General features: G+C 43.1%; 1 protein-coding gene and 1 long non-coding RNA gene across 2 annotated transcripts; one reads left to right on the top strand and one right to left on the bottom strand.

The window, feature by feature from the left end:
- Positions 1-9,482: 9,482 nt before the first annotated feature.
- On the bottom strand, positions 9,483-10,045 carry LOC311442881. Its single transcript, XR_014696935.1, has 2 exons — positions 9,908-10,045; positions 9,483-9,745 (listed from the first exon to the last, which is right to left on the bottom strand). It is a non-coding gene; the product is annotated as an uncharacterized lncRNA (long non-coding RNA).
- A 263-nt stretch (positions 10,046-10,308) lies between these two features.
- PYGO1 (pygopus family PHD finger 1) lies at positions 10,309-18,445 on the top strand. Its single transcript, XM_084532269.1, has 3 exons — positions 10,309-10,435; positions 14,905-14,990; positions 16,802-18,445. Exons 1-3 carry the CDS (start codon positions 10,387-10,389, stop codon positions 17,921-17,923), a joined length of 1,257 nt encoding a protein of 418 aa, XP_084388395.1. The 5' UTR covers positions 10,309-10,386; the 3' UTR covers positions 17,924-18,445.
- Positions 18,446-19,191: the final 746 nt, after the last annotated feature.

Below are 19,191 nucleotides of genomic sequence, written 5' to 3' on the forward strand. Positions count from 1 at the left end.
AATACAGTTTTATTTGAGGCTGAGGATATGTGGCAATTTTGGTACTTAAAATCATGGAATGAGTTAGCAAGTAACCGGCACGTTCCTTATCACTGAAATTCATAGAAATTTCCCAAGCCTGTGCTCATATGCCATTTGTGTACCTGGAATAATTTCCTACCTAAAATCTCCATCTCTACTCCACTACTGTCAAGCAGCTGTGTGAGATCTCTGTTGTAGTTCACTTGCAGTAGATGTAGAAGATGTGGTTCTAAGCACATTCTCATAAAAGTTTGGAAAGCTACTGACAAAGCTGAACTACTGCGTTTTTGTCATCACTTCTACACCCACTGACTGATGAATCCAGTATTTCAACAAATAACAGGAATATTGAACATGCATTTGTGGTTGGTCAAAAGACAAATTACTATTTTTACAAATGATGATATTAAAGATAAGGGTCAAGTTAAGTTGGCAAGGAAATTAATCCCTATCGAACCTAGAAGTTTTCTATTGCTAGCAGGTTGGTTACTGATTGTCACATGAAAGCAACTGAAAAATTGGCCAGGTAGTTCAGTGAATTAGGTACAGCGTGGGAATTAGAGTAGTGCCCATACAAATCTTCCACTACTGGAAATGAAACCACAGTAATTACTACTGTACGCACACACCCCATAAACATAAGCTGTGCTCTGTGTGTCCTCCAGTCACAAGACATGGGCAGCCCTAAGACAGAAGGCATGCTGTGTAGCCTAAGAGACAGCAGCCACAGAATTAAGAGGGCCTCCGAGTTCTGGTCTTTTTAACACTGATTTTTCCTGTATCACGCAAACACTGTACCCACCCCAGTGTCACTGCAAATGGGATTTGTGTCCACCTGAGGATTCCAGCAGAGAGGGCTGTGGGAGGTGGTGTCAGCACCCAAGAGAGTGTCCCTAGGAACCTGATGCCTCTTAGAAGTGCCAGTGAGCAGATGTTTACTACAGAGTAGCAAGTTACCAGTGATGACTGTTTCCCAGTGGGGCAGCTGCTAACAGCTGCCTGCCGCCAGGGGCTGAGCCTTTCTGTGCTGGCAGCATCTTGTGCTGATGAGCTGGGCACCCTGGATTCTACAGTAAAGCCATGGTGTCTGTCTGTCTTTCCTTTTGACTTCTCTGATGAGAAAGGAAATCTGAAAAGCCTCATACTGCTTCTTTATGAATCACAGCTGTTCTTACCTGCAGAGTCTGCTGATAGAACCGTTCTGCCTAGTTGGGTAGCTTTTATGACATTTATCCCTGGGAGTATTAGAGCACCAGCTGTAGTGTCTATTTATAAAACAAACTCTAATCCAAAATTCATTATTCCTTATGTTTGAATGTAGAAACACTGAAATATTGTTCTTCAATGGTAATTAGGCCCATGCTGAAAAGATAATAAAAGTTCAATAGAATATTTGTTAAAATGAATAGATGTCAATTACTAATGTAAATGTAATGTAAATATGTAACATTTAAAAACACAAGAAAGAATTTTTAACAGCTAGGGAGCAGTCGGTTCTGGACTGTCCAGTGGTATGAAAGCTCTACCAACACAGTCCATCAAAGACATAATTCTTTCTCTAAGTGAAAACAGAAACCATCTGCAGAACCTTATTAAGTTACTGCTGGTTAGTACAGGTACATTTTACAACCCAGAACCTTCATTTTTCATTACCAATAAAAAAAATAAATAAAGCCCTCTGTTTCAAGGAGTTTGGAAAGGAAATCTTCAAAGTGAACCACTGGTCTGTGACCTGATGCAATGTCACCTGCCTGCTGTCTGCCACCAACCAGAACGTCTTGAGCTTCAGTCAGGTGAGCATGATGGGTCACTTACACTGATTTGAAATTACAACATTGCTGTTTCTTTGTGTAGCTTATCAGAGATATCAATTTATCGGCTTTGCTTATCTGTTTGTTGGATAAAAGGACTGATACTTTAGAATACAAAACCCAACTTTCTGCCATGCTTTCCAGGTTGCTCAGCCCCCACTAAGTTGGAAAGCAGAGAGTAGGGAGGGAACGGATGTTATTTGCAGCTGTGGCAACACCCAGGATTGAGGTACCTTGCACTGCAACCGTGAACAGTTCTTTATGGATGAACTCTTCTCCCTGTCCTGCTCCTTTCAGTCAGCAGGTAAAGGCGATGTCTCTGTTAAGAAGCAGGCTCTGGCTGTATTTGGCTGCATTATGGCTGTATTTTTCCTTCTGCCTGCATGCCAGAGCCCAGGTAAACAAAGCACAGATCTGACAGAAAGCTACCGTACTGTTGCTTCCTGAAAGTGAAGGGTAATGCTTTATTTAAACCCCATGATTTGAAACCTATTTACATAGGAGTGCACCACTAAGACATCCAGAAAATGCAAATAATTAAGAACCTAGCTGTGCCTCACTAAAATATACTATGCATGGCTGTCCCTAGTCTGTAGGACTGCTTCTGGCTGGCAATAGAAGTCCAGGGGGCTGGCAAAAGTTTGGGTGCTAATTGCTCTCTGGCAGATGTGTGTGCTCAGTGTCCTGGCAGCAACCAGTTTTGGACACTTGCTCCTGGAACAGCCTGAATCAAGCTGCCAATAGAGCATTTCAGTGGTGTGGGGTGAATTTTTGTCCGGCCAACAGGAACCAGCTGAGATGGTTTTCAGCAGCACTACGAGGTTGTCCAGGATCCTCAGGGTTTCTCTGAACAGATGGCTTGAGCATCGCTGGAAGCTGACACCAGTTCCAGGGGGGTGCAGGGGATGTTACATTTACAATTCTGAAGGATGAAAATGAATTTTTGTGGGTGACCGAGGATGCGTTTCCTATTACACTGCTCTGTGGGAAGTGTGAAATCAGTGCCCAAACACTGGATTCTCCTTTAGTTGGAAAACAAGACATAAAAGAGTGGGAACTTCGCAGAGGTCTTGCTAATAGAAGGGGTTTGAATTTCCTTTTATCTGCATAGCAATATACTTAGAGAAAAGGATTTTCATGAGTAAAGCAGCAGATTTCTGGCTAGGCTGTGAGGTCATTGCACCACATGAAAGCAGAAAAAGTGTTGCTCGCACTGCAGTTCACTACAGTCTTTAACAATTTGGATTTTGGTGTGCTGGTCTAGGAAATTAACCCCTATGGTTTGCTGAAAGCTATCGTCGAGGGATGAGTAGCAGAGCTTAATATATGCTGGCTCCTTACTTTTGCAGTTTACAGTCATATTAGCTTAAAATAATCCCACTGGACTGCTTCCACACAGACTTCCTTATATTAGGTGATGCAATTTAAGTTGCAAGTAAGACAGGTTACAGAACAGAGTGTAAAATAAAAATAATTTCCATTAAAAATTATATCATTTATGTTAGCGACCATCATGCTTTTGAATAGATCCTGGATATCTGAAAGTCAGTAACAGCTTCCTCAGTCTCTACCAAATAAAGCACAAGGCCTACAAAGTCAAGGCAGAATGAATCACCTGAGATCAAGATTTCCGACTTCAAGGGGTAAGTTAACTCTAAGCCTGAGGTTAGAATGATCTCAATTAAAATGTATCTACACAATGTAAAGCAAGACTACCTTTCATTTGTAAGAGGAAAGAATGCTGATACCAGCTTGTACAATACTTAACAGAAAAATAGCTACATTAAAGAGGAAAGCAACTTGTTTGCTTTGTTGTTGTTGTTTGTTTGTTTTATTTGTTTGTTTGTTTTTAATACTGCATCTCAAGCTTTGTGATCTACATATGATAAAATCGGTGAGGAGGGTGTGCACATTGAAAGCCACTGCAGTACAGCCAACACCCAGGAGCCCACTTCTGGCATTGTAGAGGCTCAGAGGTTCACAAGAGCATAGCCTGCCCCTGCGATTAGCTTCTCAGCGCCGGCTGCAAATGGTACAAACACAGCGGAGTGGGGTGGTTGCATCATGTCCTGTGATTTAGAAATCTCGGCTCAGGTGACGAGGTTGCCATTTGCAGTTGACTAGAAACAGCCTTCTAATGTGAGCACTCCAGAACTTGGTTTAACATTCAACAAGGTCTTAAGGGTTTGCCATGGTGTTTCTCTGTCATAGCACAGCTAGGTCAAAATGTGAAGCCCAGCCCTGCAGGTGCAGATAACCAAATGACAGAATTCCTGCAGGAACTGATGTACAGCTCCCTGAAATGGCTGGCTGTAAATTTCAGATTTCAAAACGCACTCAGTAGGCATAATACATGTCAAGCAGTTTAATCCAGTCTGGTGTTTGCAGACAGATAGTGCATATATTTTAAATAATTAGTTCCACATTCTTTTCTCAAAATCCTGGATTTCCTGTGAATTTTAGCCTGGGGATTAGGAAAGCTGCTCTCAGATGTAATGGGTGCGTACAGCATCTATGTAACTAGGTCACATCATTCTTAGGCATATTTAGTTATCTTTTCTTGTGTTCATCCTTACTTTGGTGCACAATAACCAAAAGCAGTAACTAAGTTTTGTTCATGTTCTCCTCCTAAAGGGTAGCATAAATCTGAGATTTCTTGTTTGTTTGTTTTTTAACTACATTTTCGGACAATGGTATGTTTGTCATATGTTCCCTTTCACTTTGATTTTTCTTGCTTTAGCTGCATTTTCCTTTCATAGCCTACAGACCTGCAAATTCAGACACTAGCTGGTTTCTGCTTCTTCACAGCAGATCTGCAACTACTCAGATGTTGTTGCTTGTTCAAAATTGATTTCAGAGTTTTTGCTACTGTATCCCAGTAAATATTTTGCTTAAAATTTAAGACTAAATGGTAGTTGCCAATGTGAATGGCATAGCACATGCTGTCACGCAGGGCTCCTCTCGGCTGTCTTCCAGCTATCCTCCTGCTCTTAATTTCTAAGAACCATAACTGTAATTGAAAAACTCAATAATGATCTGGATGGAGGGAAAGGCAAGTGATATAATTTGTCTGAGGTGGCTGCTGTCGTCTGTAGGGTTTCAATCAGCAAGGTTTAATGAGTTGGAGCCACCTCAGAGACAGCACCAGTGAGGGGTTGTCCTGTGAACTGCACTCTCCAAAGCCATGAAAAGCAGAACAGCAAAACAAATGTGTTTCTGCGTGGAACCTTTTGTAGGAGATGTATCTTATCAAATGAATATGGCTTCATATAACAAAGCTGGTAGCACTGTATAAGAGAAAAGTGACAGCATAGGCATGAAGATTCCCTCCAGTGCAAGCAGACAGACAAGGGCCAGGAAGCACCATGCCTCCCGGGGCTCTTGCTGCAGCCAGCTCTCAGCTAACACTGAGGCCTGGGGCTGAGCTGAGCGAATACCCACACGGCTAAGCTAAGACTGGAGAGCTTTTTCTGCAAGATGCTCTGCTAGCGCTGGAGTTAGCATTACTCCTCCTTTAGCTTTATGGCAAAAATTTCACTTGGGCAATTCTACAATGGAAATCCCAGAGGAGTCATTGCCTAAATTTAATTACTGCAGCCAGGGATAAGGCTTTCTCATGTTTATACAGCATACAAGCTTCATAACTCCCAGCAAAGTTATTGACAGTCTGGCTCCAAGAACGGGTTCATATCCAATTAGTGCAAAGATCAGCGTGGCCTTTGCAGAAAACCAGGAGGGCTCTTGAGAGTGCTGTGTAAGTTCAGGAATTAAATGCTTGCCTTTATTTTCATCAAATCATGATAAACAGGAAAATTCAAAGGGTTCAAGATGATAATCCAGAAAAAAAAAAAATTGCATTTCTTTCACTTCCCCACAGAGTGTCCCCATTTCACCATTCACTGACCAAGAGGAGAACACTTTGAGTAGAGAAATAATCCATTTTGTAGAGAAACTCACAGAGGTTTGTTAAACATGTATTTATCTTTGTTTAAAATTTATTACCTTGATAACCTTAATATGGTAAACAAAATTCCATTTTACATATCCTAGAGGAAAAGGTGAAAGAAATCCTATATTCCTTGACAGCATGCAGGGCAAATAAGGTTCTATGCATATATGCATTTGTATCTCCAATGAATTTATTGACAGACTTTGGTAAATTAATACAATAATGAAACCTAGGTTCCTAAATAATCAGATGTTGTTCTTTGTATTTCAGATGTTTCTGTTCTGTATTTATTAACTTACATGTATGAGTTATAAAATCTTACAGTTTATAAAACTACAGAATAAATTGTAGCTTTTAATTTTTTAAGTCACATGTTGTTGGCAAGAGTATCTGAAAGCACTGGAGATTTTGTTCCTGAAATGCTTGAACATGGCTATCTATATTCCAACTGTAAGCTGAAAAGGTAAGTGTGCACTCAAAAACAAACAAACAACAACTTTTAGTCCTACTGAGTTTATGAACATTCCAAGAGTTTATTTTGATTGTTAAAATTTTTGTTCCAGTATAGATGAGACAGTAGACTACCCTTTGCACATATTCGACATTTTTGATCAGTCCTCTAATAAATTGTCTTGGAAAGTTTAGGAAAATGTACTTTATCAGCCAGGGAGTTGCTACGTGATGAGACAAATTCACGATCTTTCTCAGGCTTTTTACTTGACTTCAAGATACATCATGCATTGTATGGAAGAAAGCTAATGCAATGGCTCAGAGAAAAAATCTTATATTCTTTCAGTGAGTAAATCGTAAAGCAATCTTCTTTTTTCCTGACATTTTTCTATTAATTTCAGATTAAAGTTGAAACATGAACAGACAATTAATTAGATTTTGATTTGTACTTTATATTATGTGGATGAATGGTTAATACAGAAGTTTAGACATTCCTAGTTTTTGTTCATTAAAAGCAGAAATTAAAAAGAAATGGGCTTATGCGACCTGGTTTACATCACCTTAATGAATGAAGCATTCACCAGTAGGCCAGCAGTTTACACTTAAATGGCTTCAATGACTTATGATCAAACTGTTTCAGTTGCAGATGCAATCCCTGCGCCTGGCAGAGAGATGCTCTACATCTTACATACCCAGAAGGGACCCAGTTAGCACATCTTTCCAGTGCAATACCGGATGTATATCCAGCTAGACTAAAAAAGCATGAAAAGCGCATCTTTGTATAAATATGCATGTGTTCAGTTGTACTTCCCTGAACAAGGGAGATGAGGACAAATGATTCTGGAGGATGAGGTGTAACACTAGTATAACAAAAATAGATTTTTGGGCCTGGCAGAAACTCCCTCAGCCTTGATAAATAGTCCTATTTACCACAGCAGTACTGTGAAACAAGTGTAAGAACTCCTTGCAGAACTAACACTTAAATTTGTGTAACATGGAAATGGGCATCTTAGAAAAATGAGTTATTCCCTCCCACACACCTCTGACATCATAGGTGAGGGAATCAAGTCTGCTGAAGCTGGAAGACTGTGACTAGCGCAAGTTATCCATGTCCAAGTTTCCCTAAATGTGTTCCCCTTCTCCATATCAGCATTTTTGTCCAGGTGGAAGAGAGACTACTGTCAGTTTGCCTGATGCTTCCACATGCCAGAATCCCCACACAGTGTGCTGCTGGGTCTTGCCATGCTCATGCCAACCCCTGATGCCATCCACACAGGCTGGACGATCTGCCTGAGCCTGCCTGACTTCAGGTGCATGAGCTGATGAATTAGGGTAACTGGACAGAAAGCTCTATCTGTTTTGTTTTATAACTTGCATGAGAGGAAAAGTTTTGTATTTGACCCTTGTACTGGAAGTGGTAGAGTTTCACAATTCAGCCAGCTTCCAGCTTTTTGTTTTTCCTTCTGATATCATGCTCTTTTTTTTTTTTTTTCTTTCTAATTTTATTACTCTGGGATGAAGTCTTGGCCCCCATAAAGTCAAACAGAACGTTTCTTTCACTTTTTTTTTTTTTTTTTTGCATTTCCTTAAGTGTCAGTAAACTTCTCTTTGGTGTTATTTTTTTTTTCCATTAGCACACTTGTATACCTTCATATGTTGTCAAAATGGGCTTCTACTCAACTCTATTTGTCCTGAGGTACACAGTACATACACGTGAAGGATGTAGTAAAAAGCATTTAGACATTAACCCTGTTGTGGATCCATGTCTCACTGAGATATTTCTCTCCTGATAGTGCAGTGCAGCATTCATATGACATGCCAATGATTAGCAAAAGAACATTCTTTACCTACTGGTAGTTTGTACAGAAGGACTATTTTAGTACCCTTCTTTTTGAAGTCAATTCTGAAGGAAAGGGACTTAGATGTTACCAAAATGAGCTCCTCTATTTATATTCAGTAATGCTTTTAGGCTTGATGTCTCGTGATTGAAGCTACTGCTACTTCACCAAAGCTACCCTTCTCAACCGCTGGGGTGAGTTGTAAAGTATTAAATAGTATTTGTTCACACACGAGTACTCTGGCAGTAGACAAGACCTTTTTGTTTGGTTTATTATTGTTAAACAGAATAACATAAATTCAGAATAACAGAATCATTCAGGCTGGAAGGGACCTGGGGAGGTCTTGACCTTGACCCCAACCTCCTGCGCAAAGCAAAGTTAACACTGAACTCAGACCAAGCTGCTCTGGGCTTTGCCCAATTGGGTCTTGAAAACAATTCTACAAGTTATTTTGTTTTTAGTCCCTATGCCTGCTTAGCCTAATAATAGCATTTGCCCCCTTCACATCCTGTTGGAACCTCCCCTGTTTCTGTTTATTTTTTTATAAACTCAGCAGAATTGAATTTCTCATTCTGCTGTTACGCACTTCAACAGAGAACTCATCTCTCTTTTCTTGGAAACCTCTACCTGAGTATTGGAGGTTACCTATTAGGTGCCTCTGAGTTTTATTAATTAATGACAGTCTTTGGGTGGATGAAATGGTGGAGTAATTTTAAAGATAACTAATGAGCAGCAAGGCACTTAGCTGGTCAACAGTGTGTGACCAGAGTTTTCAGACTTCTGGAATGGCTGAGATGCTGGTGCAGGTCCCTGAACCTGTGAATTAATTCCTTTTCAGACACTGTCTCAGCCATTTTGCATGAAGGTTTAGAAGTGTACAGTTGGTCCAATAGGATTCTTACAGATTGCTCACTAAAATCCTGAGCACAAGTTAAAGCTGAATTTGGATGAACAGCAAAACAGACCATTTTTTTGCAATTAGAGCACTGGGTTAAAATCTGAATTCCCTGCTCACATTTCTGATGCAGACAATCATCCCCTAGGAACCTTTATAGACTCAGTGACATCAATCTGCGCATCCGTAATTACAGTCTACATGCTATTACAAGGCAGCCTTGCACAAAAGCTCATGCAGTCCTGGGAGAATCATCCAGGCCTACAGCGAGCTCCATCACAGAAAATGCAAATCTCTTCACAGATAAGACATTTTCCTCCAAATATAGAGTAGCTCACACCCACCTTGCTAATAACAAGCCATCCTTCTCTTCAGCAAGATTACACAAAATTAACCAGAGGATCCCATGAGGACGGTGGCAATGTGCTGTACCTCAAGGTACGTGCATTCCGGGATCGCTGCAAAGCAAAGACTGTGGACAGATAAAAACGATGTCTAGGGAAGGACAGAAACTGATGTAAAAACTGAATAACTTTATTTAGTTAGAAACACAAAATGTAAGAACAGAGACATCGCAAGAGTAGCAGCACCGACACGTTATCCTTTACACAAACATCGCTCCTTCCTGCGCTCCCCAAACGTGTTCCAAATACCGTGAAGTACAAACTGCGCGTCTGACAAGAAGCTGTGTAAACGAAGAGCACTGCTAGGTGCTGTGAAGTGTCATGAATGTATTCAGCTATGTCAGCAAAACCCCTACTGACCTGCTGGTGTCCTTACCCTAATTAAGGGAAGATAAACCATCACTCAGGATTTATTTAGTGCAGTTACTCGGTAGTTTTGCTCACGGACGAGGGCTCCAGCTCCAGCAGCCCTGTCCCCCAGCCATTTTGGCGGCGCGGTGGCAGAGGCAGGGCGCACACACGGTTCCCCCAGCACTCACCTGGCAGCTCGCCCTTCCCAGGGGGTCGGAGGCGCTGCTGGAGGGGCCCCGCACGGAGCGGGACGGGGGTGGCGCTGAGGGGGAGTCAGGGCAGGAGCCCCCCGCTGTGCCCCCCCCACCCCGGCCCTAACGGTCCCAACGGTCCCAACGGTCCCAACGGTCCCAACGGCCGCGCGCCGGCTTCGCCGCCCCTCCCGTTGGCGCGGAGCCCGTCCCGGCGGCGGCTGCCCCGGGGGGGGGGGGTGGCCGCAGCCCCGCTGCTCGCCGCGGCGGAGCCCCCCCCGCTGCCAAACTTTGCAAAGTCCGGCGGCTCCGCCGAGCGGGCGGCGGTTACGGCAGCGCCGGGCGGGGGCGGCGGCGGCGGCGGCGGAGGAGGAGGCGGAGGCGGAGGGGGCGGGGTGCGGGCCGGCGGCGGCGGCGGAGGCAGCATCAAAGAGCTCCGATTCCTGCCGCCTGGGAGCCATGCGCCGCTGTCTGTAATGTCAGCGGAACAGGAGAAGGACCCCATCGCGCTGAAGAGATCCCGAGGTACGGCGGGGGGCGCCCAGCGGGGCCTAACTCCCGTCGGGGGGGGGACCGGGATGCGCGCCCCGGCCCCGGCCCCGGCCCCGACCGCCCGGCCCCCAGCCCCGGGCCGCGCCGCGCCGCCCGCGGCTCCCTCACGGCGCCGGGGCCGGGGCTGAGGCCGGGGCCGGGCGGGAGCCGCGCTAAGTTTGCACGGCGGGGCCCGGCCCTGCCCCGCGGGCTCCCGCAGCCTCCGGGCCTGGCGAGGCGCCGGCAGCCCCGAGCAGCGCCGCGCTGCCCCGCGGCGGGAGGCGGGCGGGCTGGCGGCCGTGCGGTGCCGCTGCCCATTAGTATGCAGCCCGCGTCCCCGTGCCGCGAGGGGAGGCGGCGGCGGTGCCACACGTCCGGGCGAGAGCCCGTGAATCGCCCTCGGGTCTGCGCTCCCCTGCCCCGACCTTGCCGGCGCGGTCGGTGTTAGCCGGGGTTTTGTTTTCGGCTCGCTGGGGAGCGGAGCGAGCCCCCTCCGGGCTCTGCCCCCGTTAGCAGTCCCGGTGTGCGGCTCTCGGCGAGGTTTGAGGACGCGTTTCTTTGAAATGCGCCAGGAGAAGGGTGGAAACGCGATATCCCCTCCGAGTTGGGCTGCGCGACTGACTTCAGGGCAGCGGCACATCTCCTGGCGGAGCGGCGCTTGGATCCTGGGAGCCCTGAAAAGCAGGAATGCGGCTCGCAGTGAAATCACGGGAGGTGGTGGAGTCGCGGAGTTGGGGGAAAAGCATGGCAAAATGATTCTGGATGGCATTTCTTGCTTCTCTTTTCTTCCCCTCCTGCGTTGCCCCTGGAATTCTATTGTTCCTGGCGTTTTAGGCTTTATGCGGGTGAGTAAGTGGGGAAAGGTGGGATTCTGCTCTCCACGTTGTCGCCGATTTACAGGTCACTTCTCTGAAACTGCCGTAGTAACAGCTGGGTTGCAACCTTGAGAATGGGAGATTGAAAATATGCAGCAGTGCTACAAAGGGGACTGGGATTCATTAGGCTCCGCTCTCAAGCCCTGATTCTGCAAATATTTAAGCCTGAACAGTTTCATGTGCCGGAGTTACCCGCTGAGCTCCACGCGATTACTGCTTAATATCACAACTGTTCACGGGATCAGGGCCACAGAATAGGCTCACCAAATCTGGTTGAAATTCGACTCTTTTCAATTTTCTGTCCATAACGGAAACTATATTCAGTCATTTCTAATACTTGGGAAAACCTTCTTACTTCGAGCGCTGTTTAAAGACTGTAGCATCTATCCTGTGAAAAGCTAGGCAGAGGCTTGTCAGTGACCGTGGAACTACTCCATAGTGTATTTGCAGTATGTTAAGTATGGCATAAATTATACATAAAAATCATAATCTCTGAAGGTGCAGACAAAACTGCAAGTTGCGGTTCTCCTGATTAACATTGAAAGCGTCTGTCTTGTGTGTGAAGTCAATGGGAATGTGGGATTTACTACTTCTGCGCTGCTCAAATGCAGATATGTTGCTGAATACATGCTGAAATACATTTCATCTATAATGTAAGAGGGAAATAGTTATCAGATGTGTATTTATCTCTCTAAATCCATCCACGTATGTGGTGTCCCAGTCAAAAGGATTGTAATTTTTCCTGCAAAATTAGTCTCAGAAGGTGAAATGATTTTTTTTCACCCTTAGTGCAAATATCACAATGTCCAAGATGCTCAGTACGCGTTTTAATGAAAAGCCTGTGTGGTAGGTACCAGAAGTGACTTTCAGCAAAGTTTATTTTGGCTGCATGAAAATGACCCTTATTCACTCTTTTTTTGGAGGTATGCTAGGACTAACATTCAGTTTCCTTTCATGGATAAATTAAATCATTATGAAATCCACAGGGAAAATGTAAAGTTGTGGGGCTAAATTAAATCATTGGCCTCACATAGCGAGAACTGAAAATGCAAAAGCTTTGTACGCTTCCAGCCGTAGGACTCAGTCCTGCAGATCTAGGCAAATGACTGGCTTTACCCATGTGAGTAACCCCCGTGGAAATTGGTGGAGCTTACTCACCAATTTCTCTTATTAGAATTCTAAGGCTTATATGCGTAAGTTGTTGAAAAACGAGGTCCCAGAGAGGGAACTTGTATGCAGTTTTATATAGTTGTAGCTTCTCTAAAACAAAGCCTCACTCTTGTATGGTCCACAGTTATCTACTTGATTGTAGACTCTAGTAATTGCTGTGCTGCTACTTGTTGAAGTTAGTTAAAAGATATCTGGATGTTTGTAACATTTTGCTATCAGCAGTTAACACTGTTTATATATTGAGAGTGTGGGACCATGAAGAGGAGTTTATCTTATGCAGTTAGGAGGAAGGGTGGCCACAGTACAGTCTCCCACTGAAATGTATGCTAAGCGTGTAAGAATGCAGGAGAAGAAGATGCTGATGGGAAATGCAGAGACAGTTTTGAGCAAGTAGTTTATCAAGAAGATGACTTACAGGGTTGGAATTTCAAGGACATTTGTCAACTTTATATAAACTTTATGCTGTGATCATTTAGTATCCACAAGTAATGCGGTTGCAGTGCTTCATAGCTTGCCAAGTGTATGCAGGATTTTATATTCTAAACCAAGGCAGTAAGGATTTTTTTTTTCCAGAGTAATCCCCAGTTGTTCTGATGATTGGTTGTACCAGCATGTGTTCTGCTCAAGCATGAGTGTATTTTGGGAACATGATCATGACTTCATGCCCTAGTCTCTGAAATTCAGACTTAAAATTTGCCAGTAATGATAGGTGTAGGTTTGGGATGCCCAATTTCATACCGTATGAATGATGAAATGTTTTGGGAATTACGTATATGAAAAAATGAGATGAAATTTCTGCAGTCACAGCCAAAGCCAAAAAGAACTTATTAGAGCCCAAGCAGGATTCGGTTTTTATTTGAGGTAGGACTGGTAGTTTCCTGAAACCTCTTAGGTCAAAAAAAGTGCTGGGGGTGGAGGGAAGGCAGGGTGTAGGAGAAAAAGAAAGGAAGTGCTCCATGTGAAAAGTTATTGCAGAGGATGGTTACAGGCCTCCTTTGACTAGAGGTATTGAAATAACTACTGGATATTTTTGTTTGTGTACAGTAGATCTAATTCTTTCCTATGTGGGAGATTTTGTGTTATGTTACTGAACAGTCCTAAAGCTGGTGTAGCTGTCTGCCGGGAATACTTGCCTAATGCGGGGCTGGTGTAATGTCACACATTATGCTGCTTTGCATAATGCTATTCATAATTCGCAGTTATCTTCAGGTTGCCTTTGGTGATGAAGACAAACCCATGTGTTCAGCTATATGCCTGCATCTTGATTAAGTTTGACTTGTGTTCTGAATTTGAGTTTTAAACAAATAACAGCAATTTTTTCATCCTGGATTGCCCCGGTCTTACTGTTCCATACTGTTGTTATCTTTTTATTGTATTTTTATTTAAGTAAACAATCTTAACGAGTCTGGGAAAAAATGAAGTAGCGTAGAGCTTCTTAATGTAAAAATATTAAAATGTGTTGCTTTTGTGTCACCTGAAAGCAATTACTATACTTAGGCTCGTGGTCACCTTTGCGTTCCCAAATGCTGGCAGATCCATTGAACCCCAGGAAGGCAAACCTACTGGGGTAATAAGGAATCTGCTAGAATCTTTTCTTTTTTGTCTACAGTCTTAGTAGAGTTTTAAAAATGAAAGCCATAATTTATACAGCTTTGAGAGCTTGTCCCACTCTTGAGGCAGAGATGAGTGCCAGGTGAAGTACAGATATCTCTTTGTATTGCTCGGAGTGGAATCAGGTGATCAATGACATGAACAGTCTTTACTTCTATTTGTGCCAGAGCAGCCGTGCTCAATTATACTATGAGATTTCTGCAGAATAAGGCAGTTTCACCTAGAGCCTGTCTCGTTTTTGGCAGGTGTCTTTTTGATTAAGTCTTGCATTTAGAGAAATTCAGATCTGAAAAACTGGAGATCTGTCTAAACAATATGGCACGTTTCCAGTGGCTTTCATTCACACATCTACTGCTGTTTGCTTTTTCCTTCATGGCATATTGTAAGGTACTGTTGTGTGGCAATACAGTGAGTTTGATAAATGCCGTGTCTGCGTAAGTTAAATAGGATGTGAATATTAGCATGGCTTTAAGCAGTTCTTGAAGAAGTTTTATGCTTTATGCAAACAAATACTTCTGACTGGTGAAGCAGAGATATGAAGAACCAAGGGACTGATAAATATAAAATAAATGGAAAGCTTTATTCAAACTGTAAGGAGCATGAATGGGATATTCGAGTAGTAATAGAGTCAGGTAGTGCGAGGTATGCTAACTTTTACCTCCAGGTATTTGCTTCCAGAGGATTTACAATGTAGGGCACCAGAATTAATGCAAGTTCATGATTTGTGACAGATATCTCTTGCTATGGCAGGCAGAGGCATATGTCTAAGAAAACTAATGCAGAATTGCCCTGATTGAAATTTTGTAGGTGGTGACAGTGGATTGGATGGGTTAGGAGGACCAGGAGTACAACTCGGAAGCCCTGATAAGAAAAAGCGCAAAGCAAATACACAGGTAAATTCCCTTTTGATTCTTTTGATTTGTTAATACTCAGATGTTGTTTGCTGGAACAACTGTCTTGCTCTGTTCAGAATATCAGTCTATTCCCACAAATAGCGTTCACATACAAAATATTCTAGTTGTACTGTGAAGCAGGAATCTTCATTCCTTTGCTACCTTCACGGAACTTCATCATACTGGTTACTCTCACTGAAGTTACCTTAGGTCTCTGCAGGTTACTGAGGTCCTACAAAGGAAGGAGCGCAGTGAGACTGCAACGACTTGTATTTTGCCATATGTATTTGATTCTGAAACAGGCTTTCTCTTAATGACTTTGTAGCCATTGGTAGAATCTGCACAGCACAAGTAGTTGTGATGAGACTAATTGTCTTCTTCCTCTTATTCCTATATATGTAGGTTTGTGGGCCAGTGTATCAGTGCAGTTTGTTAATGCTTTGACCAAATTCTTGGCATATTCCCCAAGTGGTTTTCAAGCAAAAGTTATCAGGCAGGTTTGGCTCCTTTTCAGTGAATCCTTGCAAACTGGCATTTCTATATAGTTTCTCTTACCAGAAAAGGAAGCCTGAATACAAAACATCTAAAGCAATTAGGTATCTGTAGTGCAGAATTTTTCTTTGTGTGTTTATTCAGCGTGGAGTGAGAGTATCTGTTACATTTTTACCGTCCAATGAGAGTAATTGTATTTATACAGGTCAAAAAATCACTTCTTGTTTGGCCTATCCAGAATCCGTTGAGATGGGGCTTTGTTTTTCTTAATTCCTGTTTTCTTTTCAAGTAGCCATGGCTGAACCTACTCTGAGAAATATCCAGTTCATTTCAGGGTTTCAGATCTCTCTACTGTTGGAGTTTTTTCTTGTGTTCTGGAGTGGCAATAACTGCAGAGGGGGGGGCAGATTAGTTTCTTTTTTCTTACCAGGCTCAAAACTTGATGGACAGCAGAAATTTGGACTGGGACATATTAAGACTGATATGTTCAGTCTTAGTTTATGAGTATGAGGCTGTGCTTTCTGAAAGCAGCTAGCACAAAGAGTTGAGGTGAGGGTGAACTAGCTAGGTGTTCTCACAGGCTGGTCTAGAATGAAATTCAATATTCGATGACACTTGAGCAGCCCCTGGGCTCTATTAGATGCTTGATTTTTGCTTTGTAACCAGGAATCCTTGTATTTTTTACTTACTGACAATACTTGAGATAGACCACAATCACTGGATGCTCTTAAGGGACTCCACTGATACATAGGAGTCTGTGTATAGGAATTTTCTATATTCTGTGTTCTCTACAGTTGTTTTATTTATTCATTTTTTTAGGATTATAGTAACATTGGTATTTTAGGTTTGTATACTCTCCTAAAAGTGGGGTGTCTTAAAAGATGTGTATTCAGTAAACTGTACCCAAAATGAAACTAAGAAAATACTCTAAATCTGTTCTTCAGCACTTGGAAAAAGTTGTGCATGTGTTTGAATGCAACATGTCTTTCTGTATTGTTGCTTTTCTTAAGTAGAAGGTGAGGGGGGGGGGGGGAAGTCACGCATTAAGTAGTGTTTTCAGAAGCATGGTTGTGCAACTGCACAGTTCCTGAAACAACACTGAGATTACTTTAAACCACTTTGTCATTTGGAGCCCTAAATCTTCTCTCCTCTCCCCCACTGAAATTTCAGCTAGCCTGGCAGGGTACAGTGGGTGAGCTGTACACAACAGCTGAACTGTTCTTTTAGCAGTAGTGCTGCTAATCCGGGACCTTGTGGTTGGTCTCCCTTGCAGGGACATAGTAAAACTAATTTAAATGTTGTATTTAAAATATTTTTAGGGATCATCATTTCCACCTCCATCTGAATATGCTCCACCGCCGAATCCAAGCTCTGACCACCTTGTAGCTGCAAATCCATTTGATGACAACTATAATTCTGTGTCTTATAAACCACTTCCTTCAGGAAATCCGTATTTTAGTAATCCCGGTTATCCTGGCTTTGGAGGCTATAACACTTTCAGAATGCCACCTCACATGCTGCCCAGAGTGTCCTCGCCATATGGTGGTTCTTACTCCCTCAGAAACCAACCACACCCCCTTCCTCAAAACCCTGTGGGAATGGGTTTTAGCCGACCCCACTCTTTCAGCTTTGGCCCACACGATAACCCAGGTTTTGGGAATCAACCACCGTATAGCAGTGGTCAGATAAATCAAAATGTCAGTATGCCTGGTCAGCATTTCAGACCAAATCCTGGTGAGAACTTTGGCCATTCTGGACAGATACCTCACCCTGATGTGCCATCTAACTTTGGTCCTGGAAACAATCCAAATTTCCCAAATTCTCAGCTAGAATCAAACCATTCTTTTGTTCCTCCGCCAAACACTTACAACCAGGCAAAATCATCAGCACAAAAGCAAGACTTTAATCAAGGTGCAAGCAAAGCATCCAGCCAGAACACTGCTGCTCATCAGCATCATCACAGGACAGAGGACATTGTGAGTCAAGGTAACAGTGACCTAAAGAATGTCACGCGAAACAATGTGGTAAATCAGGATAATAGCCATTCCAATAGCGCTGATAACACCAATGCTGGCCATTCAAATGGGACGCAGAGTAAGTCCCGCCAGCCTCGAGGTACCGCTGAAGGATGCAATTCTGAAAAGAGCAGCAAAACTCCCCTTCATCCCAGTCGTCATGGTCACTCGTCCTCTGAGCCCGTCTATCCATGTGGAATCTGTACACATGAAGTTAACGATGACCAGGATGCCATCCTGTGTGAAGCCTCTTGTCAAAAATGGTTTCATCGAATCTGTACAGGCATGACTGAGTCAGCGTATGGCCTTCTTACAGCAGAAGCATCAGCAGTGTGGGGCTGTGATACATGTATGGCTGACAAAGACGTCCAGCTAATGCGCACAAGAGAGACTGCAGGACCACCCGCACTGAATACGGATGGCTAACAACATAAATTGGTCGTGGTTGAAATACTTGCTCCGAAGATTTGGTTGCAAATTGGGTACTTCACTTTCTGCAGACAATCAGTTGTGTTTGATTGCTATCATCTTTTTTTCCCCCCAATCTGTTTTCGCTCATAAAGTTCCATCTCAGCTTTTGTACTCCTAGTTTTATGTGTGCAAATATTTTACAGGGTGGAATACTTCTTGTTTCTGATTAAACTGTAAAACATAACTGACAACTGATCAGAAGTAGAATGTGCATTGACAACTTTATTGAAGGCAAAAATGTGCCTGTATGAAGAGCCTCTCATTTGCTAGCATTAACATGTTACCGAACACTAGCATGTAATACTTGGTTTTAATGGTACGATGTGTGCAAGTACCCATTGCATTTTGTTTATTTTTTTGGTGAATGTCCATTACTGATATTCTTGCTATCTTTTCTTTGGTTATAGTGGAGATGGCATGGAGGAATGTGCAGTGCTAAAAGTTTTTAATTTTAGAATAAATACAGGGGATTTCATATGTGCTTTTTCTTATTTTTGCAGTAGAGCATTAACATGATTCTAAAATCAATGATTTCATGCGTAGTAACACAGTGAAACCCACGAAGTCTTACGTGGTATTTTCTTCAAAAGGCAATGATCTCTTCTCAGCAAATACTTGCTTGCTGTAGGCTCTTACTAGGTCTTGCAGTATTGGAGATGGTTACAAACTATGATTACATTGGAACAAGTTAGATCGAGTTTACAAAGTCCAGTGCTTTAAATCTAGAGAATACCAAAACTAGGGTTGCATATGTAACCTTACTTAGTTTATCTTAAGCACATATATTAGGATATAGTCCCTGTGCAGTTGTGCACCTCTCGTTTATCCTGTCTTATTGGTAGTTCTAGTCTCCAGACTCTGCTGCCTGAAGATTGAGAAGGAATTCTCACAGGGTAAGTTCTGCCCATCTCCTAGGGCTTTCAGATAGAGCCTGCTCGGTCACCCTGAGCTTACACAGTCCACTTGGCAAGAAGAAGGATGTGAGGCAACGGAATGTGCTTAGCACAGACTCTGAACTACAAGACAATTTCACCAGCAAAGTCATAACACTGAATTCCCACCACTGCCTCAGCCAGTCTTGCAACTTCATGAGGACAGAAAATCTAGGATGAAGACAAATACAACTCTCACGTCAGGTGAGTTTAGCTCACATCAGGAGCTAGCAAGCAGAAATTTAGCATTTTTTCTAAACTTGAGATCCTACTGATAAGTATGAATGGCAC

This window comes from Aythya ferina (assembly GCF_964211825.1).
Source record: "Aythya ferina genome assembly, chromosome: 11".
Classification (NCBI taxonomy): domain Eukaryota; kingdom Metazoa; phylum Chordata; class Aves; order Anseriformes; family Anatidae; genus Aythya; species Aythya ferina.

Excerpts from the sequence above, each read along its gene's own strand:
- PYGO1 (XM_084532269.1), top strand. The coding sequence starts at position 10,387 with ATGTCAGCGGAACAGGAGAAGGACCCCATCGCGCTGAAGAGATCCCGA. Across the intron at positions 10,436-14,904 it reads CGCGCTGAAGAGATCCCGAG|GTGGTGACAGTGGATTGGAT; the intron begins GTACGGCGGGGG and ends GAAATTTTGTAG. Across the intron at positions 14,991-16,801 it reads AGCGCAAAGCAAATACACAG|GGATCATCATTTCCACCTCC; the intron begins GTAAATTCCCTT and ends AAATATTTTTAG.